General features: G+C 64.9%; 1 protein-coding gene across 9 annotated transcripts; it reads right to left on the bottom strand.

Moving 5' to 3' along the window:
* Positions 1-145: 145 nt before the first annotated feature.
* Positions 146-20,326, bottom strand: KCNAB2 (potassium voltage-gated channel subfamily A regulatory beta subunit 2). 9 transcript variants are annotated; one of them, XM_075114273.1, is made up of 17 exons: positions 20,252-20,326; positions 13,698-13,816; positions 13,319-13,360; positions 5,297-5,340; positions 4,871-4,908; positions 4,592-4,671; positions 4,067-4,111; positions 3,856-3,900; positions 3,740-3,783; positions 3,550-3,636; positions 3,193-3,237; positions 2,272-2,357; positions 1,934-2,054; positions 1,673-1,767; positions 1,372-1,492; positions 1,203-1,291; positions 146-752 (listed from the first exon to the last, which is right to left on the bottom strand). In XM_075114273.1, exons 2-17 carry the CDS (start codon positions 13,772-13,774, stop codon positions 663-665), a joined length of 1,149 nt encoding a protein of 382 aa, XP_074970374.1. In that variant the 5' UTR covers positions 13,775-13,816; positions 20,252-20,326; the 3' UTR covers positions 146-662. The 9 variants fall into 9 exon arrangements, with proteins under 9 accessions (XP_074970374.1, XP_074970375.1, XP_074970377.1 ...); XM_075114274.1 differs by lacking the exon at positions 20,252-20,326 and adding an exon at positions 17,433-17,454; XM_075114276.1 differs by lacking the exon at positions 3,193-3,237.
* Positions 20,327-20,337: the final 11 nt, after the last annotated feature.

Genomic DNA, 20,337 nt, shown 5'->3' with positions numbered 1-20,337 from the left:
AGCCCTGTGCTCAGCCCAGGCAGAGGCAGGTGGGGGCACCCCGGGCTCCCTGTGTGGGTGTCTGTGGCCGCGGGGGGCTGCCCCCTGCCCACACGTGTGCCCCCCTCCCCACCACCCCCATCCCACCCCCCACCCCCTCGGGAGGCAGAGCCTGAGCCGCCCACCCCTGCCGCGGGAGCAGGTGCTCCCGTGGGACTGCAGCCCCCGTGGTGCTGGTGCTGCCGCAACGCGGGCAGGGCAGAGGCGAGGGGCCGGGGCGCAGGCTGGGGAACAGCTTCGTGTTGTCGGCCTCATGGGCGTACAGCACCCGCTCGCGCCCCCGCGCCCACCACCTCCAGCAGCGCGGCGGGCGGGCGCGACGCATGCAACAGGCCCCCGCGCCGTGCCGGCGGCGCCCACGGTGGCTGTGGGCAGGGCGGCCGGGCGGCTCGGGGCTCGCCCTGGCGCGCTCCCCGCCGGCGGCCGTCCCTGCGCTCCAGAGCCACGCCGGGTGGCGGCGGTATGATGGTCCGGGGCAGCGCAGGCGTGGAGCACTGGCTCTCGGCGCTCGCGGCGCCTTGGGCTCGCGGTGCAAACCACACTCTCCACTTTGCTCCAACAAAGCGTAAGCAAGCGAACGGGCGGCGAGGGCTGTGCAGCGGGCGGCACGCTTGGGTGCGCGCTTAGGATCTGTAGTCCTTCTTGCTGTAGGGTTTGTTGCCCAGGATGCTATCGATCTCGTGGACGATGGAAGACGACAGCTTTGGAAGGACCTGCAGGGGAGGGGGAATGCGGCTGGGAGTCAGGAGGACGCAGCCGTGGATGGCACGTGGCCGTGCCACGCTCACCACCTCTACCCCGCCACCTCGACACTTCGACGCTACAAGCCCCGGCTTGCGGGCTGAGCGACCCAGTTACGGAAAGCCTGGGTCAGGCTCATACTCTGCCTTCTCACCCAGCAAAGCCTCGTCTCTGCCGCTCAGCTTTGGATCAAGCAAAACCCATAAATTCTGCTTTGAGTGAGGTTCACAACCTCCTTTTCCTACGCAGCGCGCTGCGGTAGGGAGCGTTGCAGGAGTGTGCATCGCAGCGCTGCAGCAGCAAAGCACACACAGCAGGCGCTGCCCCGTTAAAGCCCCGTGAGCAGGGTCTGCATCCTTCCCCACAGCGAAGCCTCCCCCGGCGGGTGCTGCTGGTGTGCCGACGAGGCAGGGAGCGCTGACCTGTATTGCTCCAATGTTCTCCATCAGCTGGTCGGCGTTGGAGGCACCCAGCAGGACGGAGCTGACGCCTTCGTTGCGCAGGCACCAGGCTGGGGCAGGAGGGAGAGCAGAGTCTGAGCGTGGTCCAGCCGCCCCCAGTGTCCCCCCTATGCCCTCCCAGCCCCCTTACCGATGGCGAGCTGGGGCAGGGTGCAGCCCAGGCGCTCGGCGATGGCCTGCAGCTCCTTCAGCTTCGCCTGCTGCCGCCGGCCCTCCTCGCTCAGGATCTTGTCCTTCAGCCACTGGTATCCCTGGGGGGCAGGAGGGGTGTCGCAGTGGGATTGGGGCATGCCAGGACCATGCGCCTCCCCAAACCCCTCGGGTCACAGCTCCTGGACCTCCTGCTCCCACAGGGACATTGCGATGCCCCTGGCTTCGCTCCCACGGCTCTGCCCGTTTGCTGTGACCCCCCTGGCCCCAGCCAGGCTCACCTTCAGTGAGGCGCGGGAGTAGGGGGGGATCCCCCCGTCGTACTTCCCCGAGACGATGCCGCAGGCCAGCGGGGACCAGGTCATGGCTCCGACGCCTGGGGGCAGAGCAGAGTGGGGGGTGATGCCACTCGCCCCAGCACCACGGCACGGGCTGGCCGGCCCTGGGGACACGCGCTGTGCCCCACCTGGCCATGGCAGTGCCAGGCTTTGGGGAGCACTGTGCGAGGAGGGGCAGCTGGGGCAGGACCCCTGCCACTGTACCTATCTTGTGGAAGAGCTCAGGGAGCTGCACCTCCACCTTCTCCCGCTGGAACATGTGGTACTCAGCCTGCTCGCAGATCGGCGGGATCAGGTTGAACTGCCGGGCCACCGAGTACGCCTCCTGCCAAAGGGCCAGGACCCTCAGCGCCCCGCCGTCCCCCCTGAGCCCCCTGCCGACCCCCCCGAGCCTCCCCGGCCAAGCCCGGAGAGCTGCCCTGAAAAATAATTAAGGCTCAAGCACATCTACAAGCGCTTGGCTCCTGACAGCTGCTGTCTAATTAAATGAGTGTCACCGCGGCACTGGGCGTGCTCTGCCGCAGCAGTCCCCGGGCCCCTACCATGATCTCCATGGAGCTCCAGCGCGAGGTCCCCCAGTACATGGCCATCCCCTGGTTGATGACGTGGGTCATGGCTCGCACCGTCTCTGCCGAGAGGGAAGGGGAGAGCGGCAGGTGGGGGTTAGCGGGATGCCGCGCCAGCAGGAGGGGGCTCGCAGCGTGCTGATGGCTGGTGGGCCTCCCACTCCCCCATGCCGAGGTGGGAGGCAGGAGCTGGTTGAGGCTGGAAGATGCTTTGGAGAAGGAGCAGGACTGGGATCAAGGGAGCGGTTGCTTGAGACGTTCTGGGGACCACAGCCAACCCTGACATGCCGCTGGTGATGCCAGGGCTCTTCCGGCACGGAGAGCAGCCGCTCGGCTCCTGGCACCGGCCCCACGGGGTACCAGTGCCAGCCCTGTGCTTGACACCGCTGTGGGGGAAGGACCCGAAGCATTGCCCGTGCACTGAGACCCAGGAGAGGGAGGGAACCCCGGACCCCGTTCAAGGGGCGCGGGTGGTCTCGGGGGAGCCAGCCCTGAGCCATGCAGGCTGGGGCCAAGCCAAGGCACGCTCCTGCAGCCAAAGGCGGGCAGCGGCGAGAGCAATGGGCGTGAGGCTCACCTGGCCGGTGCTGGACGCATGCCCTGGCATGCTCACAGCTGCCCCGGCAAGGAGGGACCCTGTCGCGGTCCCCGGCGCGGCTGCAAAGGGTACCCCATGGCAAGGACCCTGGGGAGCCTCTTTGGTTTTTTCCCCTTTAACTGCATGAGGGTCTGAGGGGGTGGGGGGTGTTTTTGTTGTGCTGCCGCTGCCTGTGCATTTTATGGCGGGGTTTGCTCGGGGCAGGGGGGGCAGGGAAGGACATCTCAGAGGAGTGGGGGTTCTGCCCCAGGAAATGCCGCTGGGACACAGGCGGCGGGCAGAGTGCGGGCAGGGAGTACCTTCTACGATGAAAGTCCTGGACTTGGAGGAACTAAATGGGTCCCCTGGTGATAGAAGAGAGATTGAGAGAGAGCGGAGTTGGCCGCTGCTGGCAGAGCAGAGCGAGTGGCTCGCCAGGACAGGGGCAGTGACCTGTCACCGTGCCACCAACCCGCCCCTGCCACGGCCCGAAGGGGTCCCGGCACTGGGCTGGGGGCGGCAGAAGCTTAACCGCGGTGTGGGCTGACCGTAGTGGCAGAGGGGCCGTTTCTGCTTGGGAAGGGAAAACGCCCTTGAAGTAAAAGCCTGGCACAAACCAACCGCAATGGCAACGAAAGGCGGTGGGGAGGAGCGCAGCGCCACGGCACGGCACCCACCTTCCATCGGCGTGTTGGGGTCGGGACGGTTGGCGAATACCACATCCACGTACTCCAGCTGCAGCCGCTCCAGCGACGCCTTGAGACCTGCCGCACCGATGGGACCGGGAGGCACGTCAGGCTCTGTGCCAGCAGCCGGCGCAGGCACAGCCTGGCACCGAGGCCGGCAGCGCACGGTGAGCATCCCTACCTTCTATGATGTGCTTTCGGGACAGGCCCCTCTCCGTCTCGGCCCTGGAAAAGGAAAGGTGGGTGAGAGCCCGGTGCGCTCCGGCCACTCTGCCGCGGGGTGGGTGCGCTACCTACTTTCCTCCCCAGAAGATTTTGGTGGTGATGACCAGGCTGGACCGTCTGCAGGGAAAAAGAGAGAGTCACCGGCGGTGGCACCCGCAAAGCCCTGCGTGTCCTGCCCGCTCCCTGCCCGGTGCATTCATGCCCAGCGCTGTTCCGCCAGCCTTCCCGGGTCCATCAGCACTGCGGCAATGGCTTTGCAGCACAGGAATGAAGTCCGGCTTACCTCCACCCCTTCTTCTTGATGATGTTCCCCAGCACGACCTCGGCCCTACAAGAGAAGGGAACGTCAGCTGCCGGCGCCCCGGCCACGAGGAGCGGTGGCAGCCAGCTGGGATGGCCCCAGTCCCTGGCCGACTAAGAGGCAAACGCGGTGGCTGCGGGGATGCTGTTTCCCGCTCCGGCTGCAGTGAGCAGGGCCGTGCTGCTCCCTGACACGCGAGCTCACTATTTTTAAGCATGTGCTTGGGCATGCTGCGATGCCTCTGGGGCACCGTGCCCCGGGCACAGCTGCTGCTCGCCGCGCTGGGGAGGGTGCGTGGCTGTGCCCATGTGGCGCAGGCAGCCGCAGGCAGCCACGGGACCGTGCGAGCCATCCTCCCTGTGCGAGCAAGTGCTCGCAGACCCATCCTGGCAGCTGCTTTGCTGCCGGCAAACCTGGGAGACTCCCAGGGCCACCGCAGTTCGGAGGTGCCGGAGGTGTGAGATGCACGGTGAGGCCCCTCGTTCGGTTGCCAAATGGGGTACCTACTTGCCAGCAGCGTAGACTTCTGCCGTGTCGAAGAGATTAATGCCGTTGTCGTAGGCTAAAGTCATCAGCTGCTCTGCCATCTGTGAGGTGAGAGCAGGGAGGGTCAGTGAAGGGGGTGGCCGAGAGCCGGAGCGCAGAGGCACGTGCTTGTGAGCGCCGGTGAGCTCCAGCACACCACATGCACAGAGACCAGCACCCGTGGGTGTGCCAGCCCCATCCGTTCCCCATTTTGCTTGGGAAAGGCTGGGGAGGGACGGGGCGAGGGGGCGCGATCCTTACCTCATCTGTGATTTGCCCGCCAAAAGTCACCCATGTCCCTGTGGAGGAGAGAGGGTGTGCGCACGATGAATGTGGTGAGCACGGTGAGCGTGGTGAGCACCCAACGCCGCCGCCGCCCCGAGCCCCCGGCCGCCCACCCCGGCTCCCCTGGCACAGCCCCGGCGTGCGGCGGCCGCAGTTGGCCCCGCCACGTGCAGCACGGCGTTCCCAGCACAGCCCGGTCACTTCCTATCATGTTGGGGGAGAAAAAGAGAAAATAATTTGACAACTTCTGGGCCGTGTCTCAAAACCGCCACCAGGCCAGAGGGAAACCCTTTCCTTCCCTTCATAAAGCATCGCTGGAGCAGGCGAGCGCTGCCCTCGCCGGGGAGCGCCGGCAGCAGCTGCGGGCGGGAGGAGCTGCCAAGGGAAAGCCCCAGCACTTACCCAGGCCCAGGCAGGACACGCGCAGCCCAGATTTCCCGAGGTTCCTGGAAGACAGAGACCTGTTAGGAAAGGCACCAGAGAGCCCCAAAATGCCGTCTCATGCATCCACATGCCAGTGAGTCATGGTCCCCAGAGCCGGTCCCTATCCCCATCCCTGGTCCCCATCTCCCTCCCCATCCCCACCTGGGACCATCCCACAGCGAGGGCCACCCCCCCCACATCCGATTAAAAAGCCACCCCAGGCTGGGCACGCCACGGCTCGCCGGCGGCACGGCCGGCATCGGCGCAGCAATGCTGTTTCCCGCACACAAAATAATTGCCCGGCAGGGTAATCGAGAGCAGCAGCGGGCAGTGACCTGGTTACAGAGTCTCCCGAGATGAGGCTGGGGTGTTCGGCTCCCGCGGCAGCGCCGCTGGCGTGGGGGGATGGGGCAGGAGCAGGGGGAGATGGCACGCCGGCGGTCAGGCCTGGAGCATCCCACACGTGGCATGAGCTGTGCCTGTTCTCTGTGGCACGGCACAGGGGAGCACAGGTCTTGCGCGGGGAGAGGGTGCTCGGGAGCAGACCGGTGTCCCGGAGAAATGGAGCACCCCTGAAAATTCGCCTGGCACAAGGCGCCAGAGAACAGCTTGGGGAAGGGGGCCGGGCTGGCAGACGCCTTCGCCGTGGTGATGGAGAGCCAGTTTCTTGTTAAAAATGACAAAGGCTCGAGCAATGAGTGTTAAAATAAATAAAGTGTAGGTGAGCCACGGCAGCTCGCCCGCACGGGTGTCGCGTAGCAACCGGGAGGCACCGCCACCGCCGGCATCGCTGGCACGGGCACGGGGAGCCGGGCAGGGAGCAGCCGCGGCCCGACCGCAGCGGCAGGGAATCGGGGCATCTTCCTTCCGCGCCGCCAGGTTATTGCCCAACATCTGGAGGCGCGGGTGCTCCCCCCCCGACTCCTGTGTTATTTTTAGAGCGTTTCACGGCGAGTAGAGGCTGTGGCCGTGGGGCAGCTCAAGGCCCTGCCATGGGGTTGCGGTGGGGAGGGGACGCCACCAGCCCCATCCCGGCCATTCCAGGCTGCGGGGGCACTGCCGGGGTCCTCCTGGGTGGGTGGGCACTGGCAGCGCCCCGCCGCTCCCGGCTTTCCTGCCCAAAAGCATCTTGCCCAGTCGCCCAACGGAGATGCTGGCAGATACTGGGGGAGGCCAAGCTCCCGCCACTGCTGCGGGAAGGAGCATCCCGCCATGCTGCGCCGTGGCCTTCCCATCCCGCCTGTTTGCACGGTGCGTCCCCGTGCGCCGGTCTCCCCCGAAGCTGCCGGCAGGGCCCCGAGCCGCTCACCCAGCGCCCAGGAGAGGGTGGCCCCTGGTGCAGATGGGGACATGATCGTGGGGCACCAGCACCAAGCCCAGAGGGTGCCACCGCACGTCGCCCCAGGCCCAGGCGAGGGGACTTGGCTGATTTGGCCAGTGACGGTGGGTGACGGCTCGTCTCATTCCCGCGCTCTGCTGGCCTGATGCACTTCGCAGCCCGATGCCGGTCTCATCTGGGCTGCAGCGAGGGCACGCAGCGGCTGTCAGCTGGACTGTGGCATGCATGCTCATCCCCGAGGGAGCCCCCAGCCCTGTGCCAGGGCGCACGCTCACCCCCCCAGCGCTCTCTGGCACGTGGAGCGCGTTAACCCAGCGGGTGCTGGCTGGGGGGCACAAGGCGCACACGCTGCCCTTCGTTTCCGAACCCGCCGCGGGCAGCCAAGGGATGAATTCTGGCTTGCAGCTCCGCGCCCGCTTCACAGGGCAGCGAGTCTCTGGCAGCGCCGTACGGATGCCATGGCAGCCTGCAGATTAACGCGCGCCACGACTCTCAGACCCCCCCAGCTTGGCAGCCTGCCTGGCTCGGCAGGCACCGGGGATCCTACTAATCCTACCCCAAACTTTAGGGTTCCTGGCCCCCCCCGTCCCACTGGTTTTATGCAAGGCTGGATGAAACGTGCGCCGAGAGGGGACAGGAGCAAAAGGTGAGGAAGAAGGTGACGGAGGCATGTGGTCAGCACTTTTAGCACAGAGAAACCTACGGAGCAGGACGCAAGCCACGGATTAGGGGAGTGCAGCACACCCGGCCCCCCCAGACCCCCCCTTCCCGCCCCCTAAATCTCGATGAGGAACAGAGAAAGCAGCCGAGCAGGCAGCAAATCTGCCTGCCCGAGCAGCGCGCCTGTCTCCTACCGGTATTTCATCCCCGGCTGCTTGACGCTGGACTCGCTGGAGGAGGGGGCGTTCTGCACTGAGAGCTGCCCCAGGCTGCGGGCCACCATGGCCACCGCCCGGAACTTGCCGCGGGTGCCGAGGCTGGGGCTGCCGGCATTCTGACGGTTCAGCCGGTCCTCCGCGCTCCGACTCTTGATGCTGTGCTCGGAGCACACAAAGGAGACCTGCATGCTGCTCTGGTGGGCAGCCGCGCCAGCTGCCTAAATTTAGCCGGCGCCCTGGGCGAGGCGGGGAGCTCCTCCCGCGCGCCCACACGCTGCCGCCCCGCCAACGTGACGGCGGGGGGCTGCAAGGCGGCGGGCGCGGAGCTGGCTCCCATCAGCCCTCCTGCCCTCAATATTTGATGAGCTCAGGAAGCGAGGAAGCGGTGCCCAGGCAGCTGGGGGGCAGGAAGGGGAGCGTTACAGTGGGTGCCCCCCAAAGGGACACCCCCCACCCCGCACTCCGCCAGGCATCCCCCCCGTGGGCAACGCTTCCAGCCCTGGCTCCCTCACAGCATCCCTTCTCTCAGGTGGACGCAAGCCCGAAACAAAAATCTCCCGGCAGGAGCACACACATCGCCAGCGATGCGAGAGCGCAGGCGGTGGCGATGCCGCCGCCTCTCCTGGAGGCAAAGCCCGGCGGTTTGCCGAAGCTGGACCGGTGGTACCCCTCGGGGCCGCGGCCCCAGCAGTGCAGCCCCCAAATTTCACCCAGCGCAAGCTAAGCGGATTGAGGTGAAACCCAGCCCAGCATCTCCTGACGAAGGAGGGACACGAGCCGGCCGTGCCACAGCACCAGTTTGTGGCCGGGGCCACGTGCCAGCTGCCCGCACTGGCCGTGCCCCCCCCCGGGTAAGGAGCAAGGAGCAGGGCCGGGGCTTGGGTTGTGGGGGAAATTACGCATGTTCAGTCCCAACCTAATGAGAAATCTTGTAATCTCCTCCGCTTCCCTCTGCCGCAAAGCTCCTTAGCCCGGTAATCCCACCGGCGCCGGCTGCGGCTCTGGCCCTGGGGCGAGCGAGGGGGACCTGGCAGCAATCGCAGCTCCCCGGAGGATGAGAAACCCCAGAGATTTTGGGGGCAGCGGGCACACGCCCGAAGGAGCATCGATGGGGGTGCCTGTGCCAGCCTCTCCCCATCAATAAATAACCACTCCATGAATATTAAATGAGCTCTTGCCACCGTGTAAATGCTACCTCTGTTATCATGAGCAGAGGGGAACCTGACCCGCGGTGCGGCACAGCACGGCACGGCGCGGCAGGAGCCGGCAGAGCTGCTGGCGCCCAGGGGCTTCACTGCTGCGGGGGATGCGAGGGGCACCCCTGCATTTCCACAGGGGGCAACAGCCACTGGCCCCAGCCCCAGTGCCCCAGCTGGGTTATTGGGGGTGCCTGGCCCATTGCCCCACCTGCAACGCTGGGGACAGTGTGAAGACAAACGGTAGGAGAACCACAGCCACGTGCCCTCAGAGGAGCCGGAGCTGACAGCTCTGGCTGCCCGGCGTGTCCTCCCTGGCACGGGTGGGTAACGAGGACAAAAGTCAGCTGAAATCCTGAGGCGCCTCGTGCCATGCCCAGGACCCACATACAAAATTCATGGAGCGCCAGCTCTGCGATGAATGCTCGTCAGATGGATAAAGCATCTCTGTAGCTGTTTGCTCCAACTGCCCAATCTTTAAAAGCACGGAGTGTTTGCACTTGCAACTTCCCATCAGCAAAGGGGAAAAATCAAGTGAGAAGATTAAAGGTCTCAAAAGGTCTCTAAAGCGAGCAAGAGGCAACAACGCTGACCTGCCGCAGCCTCTCCCGCACACGCCACGCGAAATCTCCTTTTGTGGCAAGGGCGCCGGCTCCTCCTGACCTTGGTGTGGCACAGGGAAACCAATGAAATCCCGCAGGCCAGGCTTTTCCCCGATGCGGTGTAAAACCAGCACTAAGCAGCATCCCCTGCTCCATCCCTGCATCTCGGGCCGGGCGCGCTCAGCCCTCACCGCGTTCGCTGCTCTGGCAGACGCCGGCACTGCCTTACCTGTACTTCATGCCGGTGGCACGGGCGGTGCTGTCGGCCAGGGAGAGACCGTGCATCCGCAGGAACTCCTCCAGTGTCTTCGCCCGTGCCGCTGCCCGCACGTCCCGCAGCCGCCGCAGCTCCAGCCCGTCCGCCGGCCGGGGGGCCGGTGGCAGCCCCCACTCGGGGTGGTGCCGGCTGGCCACGCTGCGCAGGCTCTCGCTGTATGTCATGGAGAGCATCCCGCCGCCCGAGCGCGAGCTCTGCGGGCCGGCCCCGCTGCCCACCACTCAGCGATGCTATGGAGAGAGCTGGGAAAGCGCCCTGCTGCGATGCCAGGCTCTGCCACCGCTCGGGGCAGAGCCCTGCCAGCGCCCGTGCCGCGATGCCGGAGTGATGGCCCCTGCCCTTGCCAGGACCTGTGGCGGGTCTGCGGTGTGGGGAGGCGAGAGCAGGGATCTTGGCAAAGCCAGTCGCTTCAGTGGAGTGAAGTCTTGGAGAGGGAGCCAAAGAGCGAAGGAAAGGGCGAGGGTGGCGGCGCGGCAGGGAAGGGACGTGGCGCTGGGCGGCGCTGGGCAGCTGGGGCTGCAGCGGGTGCCCACCACAGCTGCCCCGAGTGCGGTGAGCTGCTGCAGCCTGGCACACGTGCCGGCTGCGCTGCCTCCCAGCTCGCACCCACTGGGCTGCTACTGGTGGGCATCCCCGCGAGGGGCGCGGTGGGCCCCGGGAGCCAGCTGGGGTGGGGCAGGCGGTGGCACAAGCGCTGCTGGTGAGACTCCGGCACCACGTGCTGGTGGTTGGGAGAGGTCAGGACGGGAAAGGTGGCCCCGTGGGGCGCTCTGGGGAGGGTGGGCATCTGCAGAGGGACCACGGGCACTCGCTGGAGGCTGCCGTGCCTGCGGCAGGCTGCTGCAACCCGTGCCGTCAGCCAACACCTTCCCCGCAGCCGTGACCTCCCAGCCGGTGCGGGCTGCTGAAAATAGCCTGCTGCAGAGCGGGCTCCTGACACGCTGGAGGTGCTCGCCGCCTCTACAGCTGGGATCTCGCTGGTGGTGGCACCGGCATCGATTTCCCTGCTGCTTTCTGCAGCATCCCTCGCACTCAGACTCTGAAAGAAGGAGCGGGGACTGGGGCCAAAACCGCAGCGCTGGTGCCGGAGCGGCCGCTGGGAGCTGGGAGTGCACCGTGCCGGAGCTGCACCGGCATCAGGCTCGGCCGGGCTCCCACCAGTGGTTTTTTCATTCTCTGCAAAGCTCAAATTTACGGTAGCCGTGGCCAAAAGCGAAGTGCACTTTCCATTGAGGTGAGACCTCAAGAAAAAAGAAGAAACCCAGTAGATACGGAGCATGAGCTGGCAAAGGGTGACTGAAACCCTGAGGGCTCCTGTGATACCCAGCACTGCCGGAGACCCTCCTGCCCTCCTCCTGCTCTGCAGCAAGGGCTTGGGAACACGGAGGTGTGGAAAGGGGACCCCTCTCCTGCAGCAAAGCCAAACAGAACCCTGGCCACCAGCCTCCTCTTCCTGTCACGCCTCGAAGCCAGAGTCAGGAGTCAGCACCAGCCTGTCTCTGTGGCTGGCTGTTTTAATTAGGGCAGCGCCGTGGCTCCTGCCAGGCACCGGCACAGCACCCAGCCCTGGGGGGATCCCATTGTCCCTGGCAGGACCCCCTCGCCCCAGGTGGGATCCCCTTGCCCAATAGTGGCCGAGAAAAGTGAGCTGGCTGTACTGCTCCTCTACAGCTTCACTGCACTGCAATGAAACAGCTGCAGCAAGCGGAGCGGGGGTTTTGGTCTCGGCTGCCTTAAGGAACAGGGTGGGAATCCACCGGCTGCCTCTTTTCAACACCTCCCTGATTTTTGGCTGAGCATTACGGGGCGGTGGAGAGAGCGTCGAGGCAGGGGGTTTGTCCACGGGCTGTTCGTTAGCAGAAATCCTGACGCTGCCCGAGGGATAAGAAGCAGCAGGGACTGCAGTAGCTGCTGAAGCCCAAACAGCATCATGCCCAAGCAGGAGAGGCTGTTTTGCAGGCAAGGAGCGCGGATGGGGATGGGACACAGGCTCTGCGGGGTAACAGGGGACCGTTAGCATGTGTCAGGGGCACAACAAGTGGGTGACAGTCGCGTGCGCAGGGTAGCTGCTTGGAAAGATGTCTCGCCAAGCCGGGAGCTTGCTGGCAACCAACAGCCTGCCTAAAACCGAAAAGACCCCAAACACCAAAGGAACCTCCCCCTAGCCACCAAATACTGAGCTCCCCTGTGCAGCAAATCCTCCCTGCTGCCCGCAGTGGGCTGCACTGCCGGCTGTGCCCGTCCCCGCTCGCTGCCCGCGCTGCCGGCCCCGACTCACCCGCGTGCCGGGGACGCTGCTCGCCAACGGCAAAGCTCTGGGTGGCCGGGCTGCCCCGGGGCAGCTATAAGAGATGCACGGCTGCTGGGTTTTTTTGCATTAGGGGAGTGTCGGCGCTTGGCGTCCAAAGCAATTGGCAGCTGCGACGGGCCCCCCCAGAGCCCAGCTTTCTTGCCGTGCTCCATTAGCCCTATTAGGGGACTTTCTTCCTTGCGAAGGGGAGCTAAATTATTCATGGCCGCTTTGCTAAAAGCCTGGGGATGCGCCGCTGCTTTATCAATGCTGGCATCGCTGCCTCTGCCTGCAGCCGACCCTCGCCCTGCAGCGACAGGTCCTGTGCCATCGGCACGTGGTGCGGTGGGGACAGATGGGGCACTGGGGGCCATCGGGGAGCTGAGCCGGTCCCCTGCAGTGAACGCAGCCCTCCTGCGGTCCCCACGGCGGCAGGGCTGGAGCTGGGCTGTGGCAGCACCGAAACAGGGACTCCTCCGGGCAGGAGCCCCAAAACGGGGCTGGTGACAGCCACCAGTGGCAGCTGCCTGCAGGCAGCCTACGGGCAAGCTGGCTCCTGCCTGTCAGCCTCGGGAGCCTGTCACACCAGATGTGTCCACTGGTTCAGGCATGCGCTGTGCCAAAACCCACCGATGGCTCAGGCTCGGCAGCGCTGGCGGCGGCGCATCGCCAGGACAGGCACGCGGGCAGTGCCGCCAAGCCAACCCGGTGCCGGCCAGCCTCTCCTCCTCCTGCCACATGTGGGAACGGAGCAGGGAGGCCACAGCTCCCTTGGGGGCAGCCCCCCATCCCCTGCCCCATCGCTGCAGGGCCGGACCCAGCCCGGTGCCGCTGGGCTGCTGCGGCCCTGGGAGCACCGAAGCGGCTGCTGGCACATTGTGTGGGGAAAAGTACCACCTTCACTTCAGACAGTAAAAGGGTGCGGGGAAAGTGTTGCCTTCTGTACCACTTAATGACGCTTCCCTTAATGGAAGGAGCAGTGGAGCGGCTGGCCGGGTTCCTGGAGCTGCCCTTGGGAAAAGCCAGCGGGCTGTTCCTGGTGCAGCACTGGCATGGGATGCTCCTCCCAAGCCGAGCTGAGCCCTGCACCCCTGTGGCAGCTGCCCCCCAGTAGCCCCCTGCCCACACTCTGCTGCCTGGGGAGCCCAGTGAGGACGGCGCCCACCTACCCAGCCGCAGACGTAGGGTCCCCACGGCGCACCGCCAAACCCACGAGCAGGCAAAGACGCGGTGCCACGCCGGTGATGCCCGCCCCGCATGGAGGGAACCCTGCATGGTGGGCAGGGCAGTGCTGTGCCGGCAGCGCTGTGCCGGCAGCGCCTGCGCCGGCAGCGACCTGGTCATGGGCAGGGGCCGCCAGGGCTTCGTCCGTGTCTGCTTTCCGGGGGGGATTTTGGGGAGGGGGAAGGGCTGGGTTACCTGTAGAACTGGAGCTGGCGCTTGGGGCTCCCATACCTCGCGCTTCCGACAGCAAAGGGGAGAAAGAAGAAAGATGCCACAAACCCCATTAGAAAGGTGGAGTGTGACCGAGCGGCAGAGCTGGTGGCTGTGGGAAGGGTCTGTGGGGCCCACCCGTGCCACATTGTGGAGGGGCACCGTGCAGCGGGCACTGGCATGCTCCCTGGAAATACCCACTCTTCCTGTAGCAAGCATCAGCGCCCAAAAATGCTGCTGCTGCCGTGTGGGGTTTCGCAGTCCTGTAAGCTTTTGCACAAAGCATGCCGGGGTGGTTTCGCGGTGCCGTGGCCCCGGGTTTGAAGCCCTGCAGGATCCCCCCAGCATCGTCCCGCACCCTTACCTGTAAATCATCCCTGGGGAGCCCGTCTGCCGCAGTGAGAGTCGCGCCGGGGAGTCAGTGGTGGATTCGGGATACATGGAGCCAGCCTGGGCTCCCTGGAGCCGCTCACCACCTCACCCCTGCCACAGGGGAAGAGAAAAAGAGGAAGAAACGGGGGTTTTTGGGTCGCGCGCAGGATGGCGTTTCCTGTTGCAGAAGCTTGTGAGCCGGATGGGCGTGCAGCGTGGGCAGCAGCGCAGGCAGTGGCAGGCAGGGCACGGCAGCCCTGCCAGCCCCAGACCCCAGGGCTCCCACCCTGACCCGCCGCTGACCCCGAACCCATCCCGCCCCTGCCCTGTGCTGCCAACTCCCCAACTTGGTTGCTCTCCCCAAACTTCTGGGGCTCCCGGGGAAGGCAGAGCAGAGCTGCTTGCTGCCCGCCTTGCTGCCCGCCTCGCTGCCTGCCTCGCTGCCCGTGGGAGGCGAGCAGGGCACGCCACGGGGCACCCCAGCTGCGGCAGCGAGGCACCGACCTGCACCGTGGAGGTCTTACAACATATCAGGAAACGGTGAAGAAACACAGGCCCGAAAAATTAAACATTTTGCTGGTGTTTAACAATAAGCAGCCCCCAGAGGGTCCCTCTGCAAGGGACAAGCCAACGAAAGGAAATGAGCTTGGCTTTTCCTGCAGCCCAGACATGATAGTGTGAGCAGGGGTGCAGGAGCTACGAGGGAAAAGGGGGGCTTGTCCCCAGGTACCCCTGACCCCTCCCTGTCCCCATCCCCATGCCAGGGGGGCATCTGGCCTGACTATCTAGGGACCTGTGGTCCTGCTCATGCTCCCCATCCCGCAGCACCATCAGCAGTTTCCAGTGTCAAAGAAAACCACGTTTCCCTACAGAATGGGGGCTAATTTTTAAACTTAACCCATTTTTCTTTAGGCTCATGAAATGCCATCTTTATGCCACAGGTCATGAGCTGCTTTTCCCTGGATTGGGACTGAGAGATCTCTGGGCTCTTTCCCCAGCTGCCCTGGCACAGCGGAAGCATAGCCTTGCACAGCATGCTCATGTCCTGGCACGCATACTGCCTGCATCCTGGCACGGCATGCCTGCATCCTGCATCCCTCTTGCACCCCAGCACGGTGAGCCTGTAAATCGCATCCTGCCTGCATCCCAGCAGGGCATGCCTGCATCCCGCATCCCTCCATCATCCCGGCCCAGCATGCCTGCATCCCGCATCCCTCCAGCATCCCGCATCCCTCCAGCATCCCGGCCCAGCATGCCTGCATCCTGCATCCCTCCAGCATCCCGCATCCCTCCAGCATCCTGCATCCCTCCAGCATCCTGGCCCAGCTTCCTGCATCCCTCCAGCATCCCAGCCCAGCGTGCCTGCATCCCACATCCCTCCAGCATCCCGCATCCCTCCAGCATCCCGGCCCAGCATCCTGCATCCCTCCAGCATCCCAGCCCAGCATGCCTGCATCCTGCATCCCTCCAGCATCCCAGCCCAGCGTGCCTGCATCCCGGTGCAGCCCCTGCAGCCCACGCGGTCCAATGGCAGCGGCTGCGGCAGCCGAGCCCGTCCCCGCGGAGCCGCCTGCCCGCCCACCGCAGTCCCTGGCCCTACTGCGGCCCCCGGCCCCGCTGCAGCCCCGGTGCAGCCCCATCTCCCTCCTCCCCAGGCGCTGCAGAAACCTGGCTCCCTTTGGCCGCAGACACACCAGGACTAGAGGTCAGGCAGGCTCAATAAAGCCGGCTTTATTTTTGAGCGGGCAGAAGGGAGCTGCTCCCCCATGGCCCTGTGCCGTTGCACTGTGCACCCTGAGCTGGACCCTGCCGAGCCCCCAAAGCCACTGTGACCGCCTGGATTCTCCTGGGGGGCTGCCCATGTCACCTTGGCCCCATCCCGCAGCCCTTGCCTGGCAGCGGGCAGCTGCATGCAACAACGCAGGCTCAACAGCAGCCACCGGCACAGGCACCGTCTCGTGCGCTCCTGCAACCGGCTTCATGCCCGCTCAGCGTCACTTAATTAGCAGCAGTATAACGAAGCTGAAGCGAGATGGGGGGACGCCTGCAGGAGGGACAGCCGGAGCCCCCCTGCCCCAGCTGCAGTGGGGCAGCCGTGCAGCTGCCTTGCTTGCGCTGCCACAAACGGAGACTCGAACTTATTGTGTGGCTTAGGACTGGCTCTGTTTATGCATCCTGGGATTTGTGGTGTGAAGGGCTCAGCTTGCCGCAATTTTCAGCAGGACCTGACGTGCCTCATCCGTAGCCTCGTGGTAATGCTGGGGGGGCCGAACGCGGTGGCTGGCAAGTCTCCAGCGGCATTGGAGAAACTTTGCCAGGAAGCACCACTGGATGCAGGGACATGGGGCAGGGTTTGCGCCCCGAGGAGCCGGAGCATCCTGGCCCCTGGTGTCAACCTGCCCTTCTGGGTCCTCCAAGCCAAAGGTGCTGCCAAAAGCCCGGCCCCCTCCATGCTGGCAGTTTGGTGCTTCCCCAAGACCAATCCTGCACCTTCAGCTTCCTCACAGCAAAACTCAGCTGCGAGCCCATAACTGCAAGAGTTTCTGCAGGGTGATGCATGGAAAGGGAAGAAAAGTGTTTTCCTCTGCGGGATGTGCCTTGGGCCCGAGTGCAAGGGTGCCCCGAAAGCTTGTGCTACCACTGGCCTCGGTTCCCATTCCTGGCCAGCACGACAGGGCGCGAGAGTGGGGGCACTGGGAAGATTTATGGCCGGGAAGCCCCTGGGAGCTAAAGCTCTGCTAGGCCAGCCTGGGGGATGGTCTGCGGCCCGCAGCCTCCCAAACACGCGGTCAGAGCAAGAGGAGGTAAAGCTGCACATGGAATTAATTTGAATATAGGGATGAAGCTTCCACACCTACTGATGAGCCTGAGCCCCCGAGGGCGAAGTATTAAGGTGGGGAGAGCTGCAGGACCCCTGCCCTGGGCACCCAGCGTCCTTCCCAGCTGCTCAGGTCAGGGATGCAGGGGAGACAGTGCCAAACATGCCCCTACTCTGGGTACCTCTCCCCATATTTTTACTCCTTTTTTTACTAGGTTTGCAAACAGCACCCTCAGCAAATAACCCCCCCCACTCCAACACGCCACAGGAAAGGTGACTTTAGCAGAATTACTCACACTGCCCTGCTCTGCCTTGCAAATGGCTTTCCGCCGGGCACCTCCTGCCGCCACCTCTCTGTTCATGGGTCCCGTGCACTCCCTGCCCGCTCCTGGCCCCCTCCCGCAGCACTGGCACTGCAGGGATCCGCAGAGCAGCAGCCCTGCCCCTTCCCTGTGCCCAGGGAAGCCTCTGCTGCAAAGCACCAGCCTGCCATCGCGGCGTGGGCTCTCTCTGACCCTGGCTGGTGGGCTCGGGTATGTTTACAAGCCGGTCATTAAGCTGACGAACAAGGCAGGCGTTGGGGATTTAGCTGCGACACGTGAGGTTGCCCGTGATCATGCTGTGCGCGCTGAAGCTCGGCTCCCCGCGTCAATGACACGGCCCAAAACCACACGCGACATGTCAGATGGGGTTATTCCCGCTTCGCTGTCACGTACACCACCACGAAAGCGACGGGGTCCGTCAGGCCACCGAGCGCCCGATGTGCCGCACTCCCACTGTGCACCCCTTCCACAGCGAGCCAGCGGGCAGGCTCCCCGCTGCACCATGGCTGCCAGCCAGGCACGGCGAGCCACTGACACGGCACCGCAGACCCGCCGGCGGCGCCGACCACCCCAGCGCCCCACCTACCTGGCACTGGTGCTCTGATGGAGATGCGCGGTCAGGGGGCAAAAAAAACCGAGACAAAAAGCCCAGCTGCCGGCAGAGCAGGAGGCTCTGCAGGTTTTGGGAATCAGCACCGGTGCAGAGCAGCTGCGACAGCCGGAGGCAAACACAGCGGGTGCCAGCTCCTACCCCATTCCCACTCTGGGAGTTTTCCCACCCTGGGAAAAGGTGTCTGGCGGAGGAGGGGAAGCCGAGCCCTCCACACCCCGGGATGCGGCAGCACCCAGGGATGCTGCAGAGCCGTCCCTGCTGCTCTCACATCCTGACTCGGCAAGTTTGGCTCCACGGTGGCGTGCAGCTGTAGCGTGCCGCCCGGCTCCCGATCCCGCCGCCAATGCCTTAACCATGTCAGTGCCACAGCCCGGCAGCGGCAGCGCGCGTGGGCAAGCGAGCGGCTGCCACCCGGCGCCAGCCACCCCTGCGCAGCTCAGGCAAGAGGAGGCTTGTCCAGCACCTGCGAGGAGCCTGGAGCTCGACGTTTCCATCACCAGGTGCTGTTAAGTCACACCAGGTGTTTTTCTTAAAATGTGAAATAAGGGTGTCTGCAGGCGATGCTGCGGGGCTGCCTCCCAGCGCCGGGGCTCGCCCAGGTGCCCTGTCCCGCCAGCTGGCCACCCGTCCTCCTCCACACGTGCCAACTGCACCTTCTCAGCGGCTTCTGCTTTTTGGCCATCTTGGGCAAAACAACCACCCCAGAGCATGCGGTTCAGAGACACCCCAGTAATTGGAGCATGCTGTCCCCGGCGGCAGCACGGCACTGTAATCCTGGAGCAGTAACAGCACTGATCTGGCCAGTGGCTGGATTTAGCAGGAAAAACAGAGGCCAAGGCAGAAAAAGGGGTCAGGGTTTCGGAATTGTGCCGCAGCAGCGCTTTTTTCATTTATAAATTGGGAAAACACGGTCCCTTTCCACCCGCTGAGTCCCGACTCACTGTGGCATCCTGCCACTTCCTCTGCCCTCTTGGCACAGTCCTGCCACCAACGGGGCCAGCAAGCACGCTGCCTGCTCTGAACCAGGCTGGCACGGATGGGGACCCGCTCGGCACCGCCTGGGCAGGTGACCCCAGCAGGCTGCCTGCTTTCCGTGCCACGGCGGCTCCGCTACGGCGGGGAAGGCCATCAACCCCGTCCCATTCAGGGAGCGCTCCCCAGCACCAGCATGTCTTTGCTTCTCCAGCAGATGCTGGAAACCGCATGCTGAGGCTTTCTGCTCTCGCTCTGCCACGCGTCCGACCCACAGACCTGCACGCCAAGAGCGGGGAGGCAACGGCTGGCCCCGTTGCCCTCCTCATACAAATATTAATAATAAAAAATAATAAATAACACAACTCTTGTGTATCTTCCATTAGCAGCTGCGAGCAAACGCATTTCTTGTAACCAGCCGGAGAATCACTGCATATATGCAATATGTATATATATGCAATATATAGGATATATATCACCCAGCCTGCCTGCTCCTGCACTCACCCACAACACAGTGCTGCAGCTCCCAGCGATGCTTTTGGAAGAAACCTGCGGTTTTTGGAAAGCTGGCTTGATGCCCTACCCGTGCAAAGGTGGCGGCGACAGGCTCTGCTCTTCTACAGAGGGGCTCGCACTGGGACGAGCCCAAGGCATCCGCGAGAACAGTCCTGGGATGCCTGCGTCAACCACAAGAGCATGGGGTCCCGGCCGCTGGCTGAGCAGGCACGGGACTGATGGGGCTCCACCATCGCAAGGAAAACAGCCTTAAAAAGTAGAGGCTGGAGAGGGGCTTGTGAGCCAAAGAAACCCACGGATTTAGGACACAGCTGAAGGAAGGCCCAAGGGGCGCTGGCAGCGGCGGGGCTGCAGGACAGGGAATCCTCCGCAGCGCGCGGGAGAAGGGTCCTCCTTTCCAATGACCCTAGGTGTCATTTCGGTGTATGAAGCCACCGGCTTCTGCAGAAAATGTGTCCGTTTTTTCTCTGCTGTTGCAAAGCGGCTCTGATTACAAAACAGGGGAAGATGTTTTGGGGAAAAAACCCCATCATTTACATTCTCCTGCAGGTTTGGCGGGACGCCGTGTCGTTGGGGTTTAAGTGCCTGCCTCTCCCCGGCGGGATGTCGACGGGCTACAGGGCACCCGCAAGCAGAGCATCAATTCAGGGTTACCTTGACTTGCTGGGGAGTAAACAAGGGTGGCCGAACCCCATCTGACCCGCTCAGAGTGGGGCTTCTTGGACTGGGAAAGGGACCTGCTCGGCAGGGAGCTGGCGGCGGGGCGAGGGCCCGGGTCTCCCCGCGGCGCGGGTTCGGGTGGGGGAGCGAGGTCCCCCCGAACGAGCGGGGACGTCCCGGGGGGACGAGGAAAGCCGGCGCCAGGGAAAAGAAACATGAAAGCTTGCGCACAGAACCACGGCTTTTCAGAAGCATCCATCATCCCCGCATCCAGTGCCCCGAGCATCTCCCGCCGAGCCCGCGCCTGCGCTGCCGCTCCCCGGTAACGCCCGGCAGCGCTCCGAGGATGCCCGGGGCGCAGCCGACGAGCGGATCCGAGCCTTCGCGGGAAAGGGGCACCGGCTGCCCCGCGCATCCTTCCCCGCCGCTCCCGGGCTACGAGCCACACGGTACCGGAGCGCCGGCCCGGCGCCGGGGACGGGCGTGCGGCGGCGTGGCCTGCCCGCACCTCTGCCGGCGGCCGTGCCCGGCTCCGCCATCGCCGCCAGCATCGCCCCCCTCCGTCCCTGTCCCCCTCCGCCCCGATCCCGATCCCGGTCCCGATATCGATCCCGATCCCGATCCCGGCCCCGCCGCCCCCGCACCTGCCCGCCGTCCGCCGCTCCCACCGCTCCGCCGCGGCGCCCTCGTGGGGGGCAGGCCCCGCCCCCCGCCGCCCATTGGCAGCGCC

The sequence above is a fragment of the Phalacrocorax aristotelis genome, chromosome 19 (assembly GCF_949628215.1).
Source record: "Phalacrocorax aristotelis chromosome 19, bGulAri2.1, whole genome shotgun sequence".
Taxonomy (NCBI): Eukaryota; Metazoa; Chordata; class Aves; order Suliformes; family Phalacrocoracidae; genus Phalacrocorax; species Phalacrocorax aristotelis.
The sequence above is the reverse complement of the archived record's forward strand: the minus strand, read 5'-3'. Positions and strand labels throughout refer to the sequence as shown.

What these genes read in the sequence shown, in the direction of transcription:
- KCNAB2 (XM_075114279.1), bottom strand. Translation starts at nt 9,782, where the DNA reads ATGCTCTCCATGACATACAGCGAGAGCCTGCGCAGCGTGGCCAGCCGG. An exon ending in ACTCCCGCGCCTCACTGAAG is followed by an intron (nt 1,493 to 1,672) that starts GTGAGCCTGGCT and finishes CCTGCCCCCCAG; the next exon opens with GGATACCAGTGGCTGAAGGA. An exon ending in CCTGCCCCAGCTCGCCATCG is followed by an intron (nt 1,292 to 1,371) that starts GTAAGGGGGCTG and finishes CTCCTGCCCCAG; the next exon opens with CCTGGTGCCTGCGCAACGAA.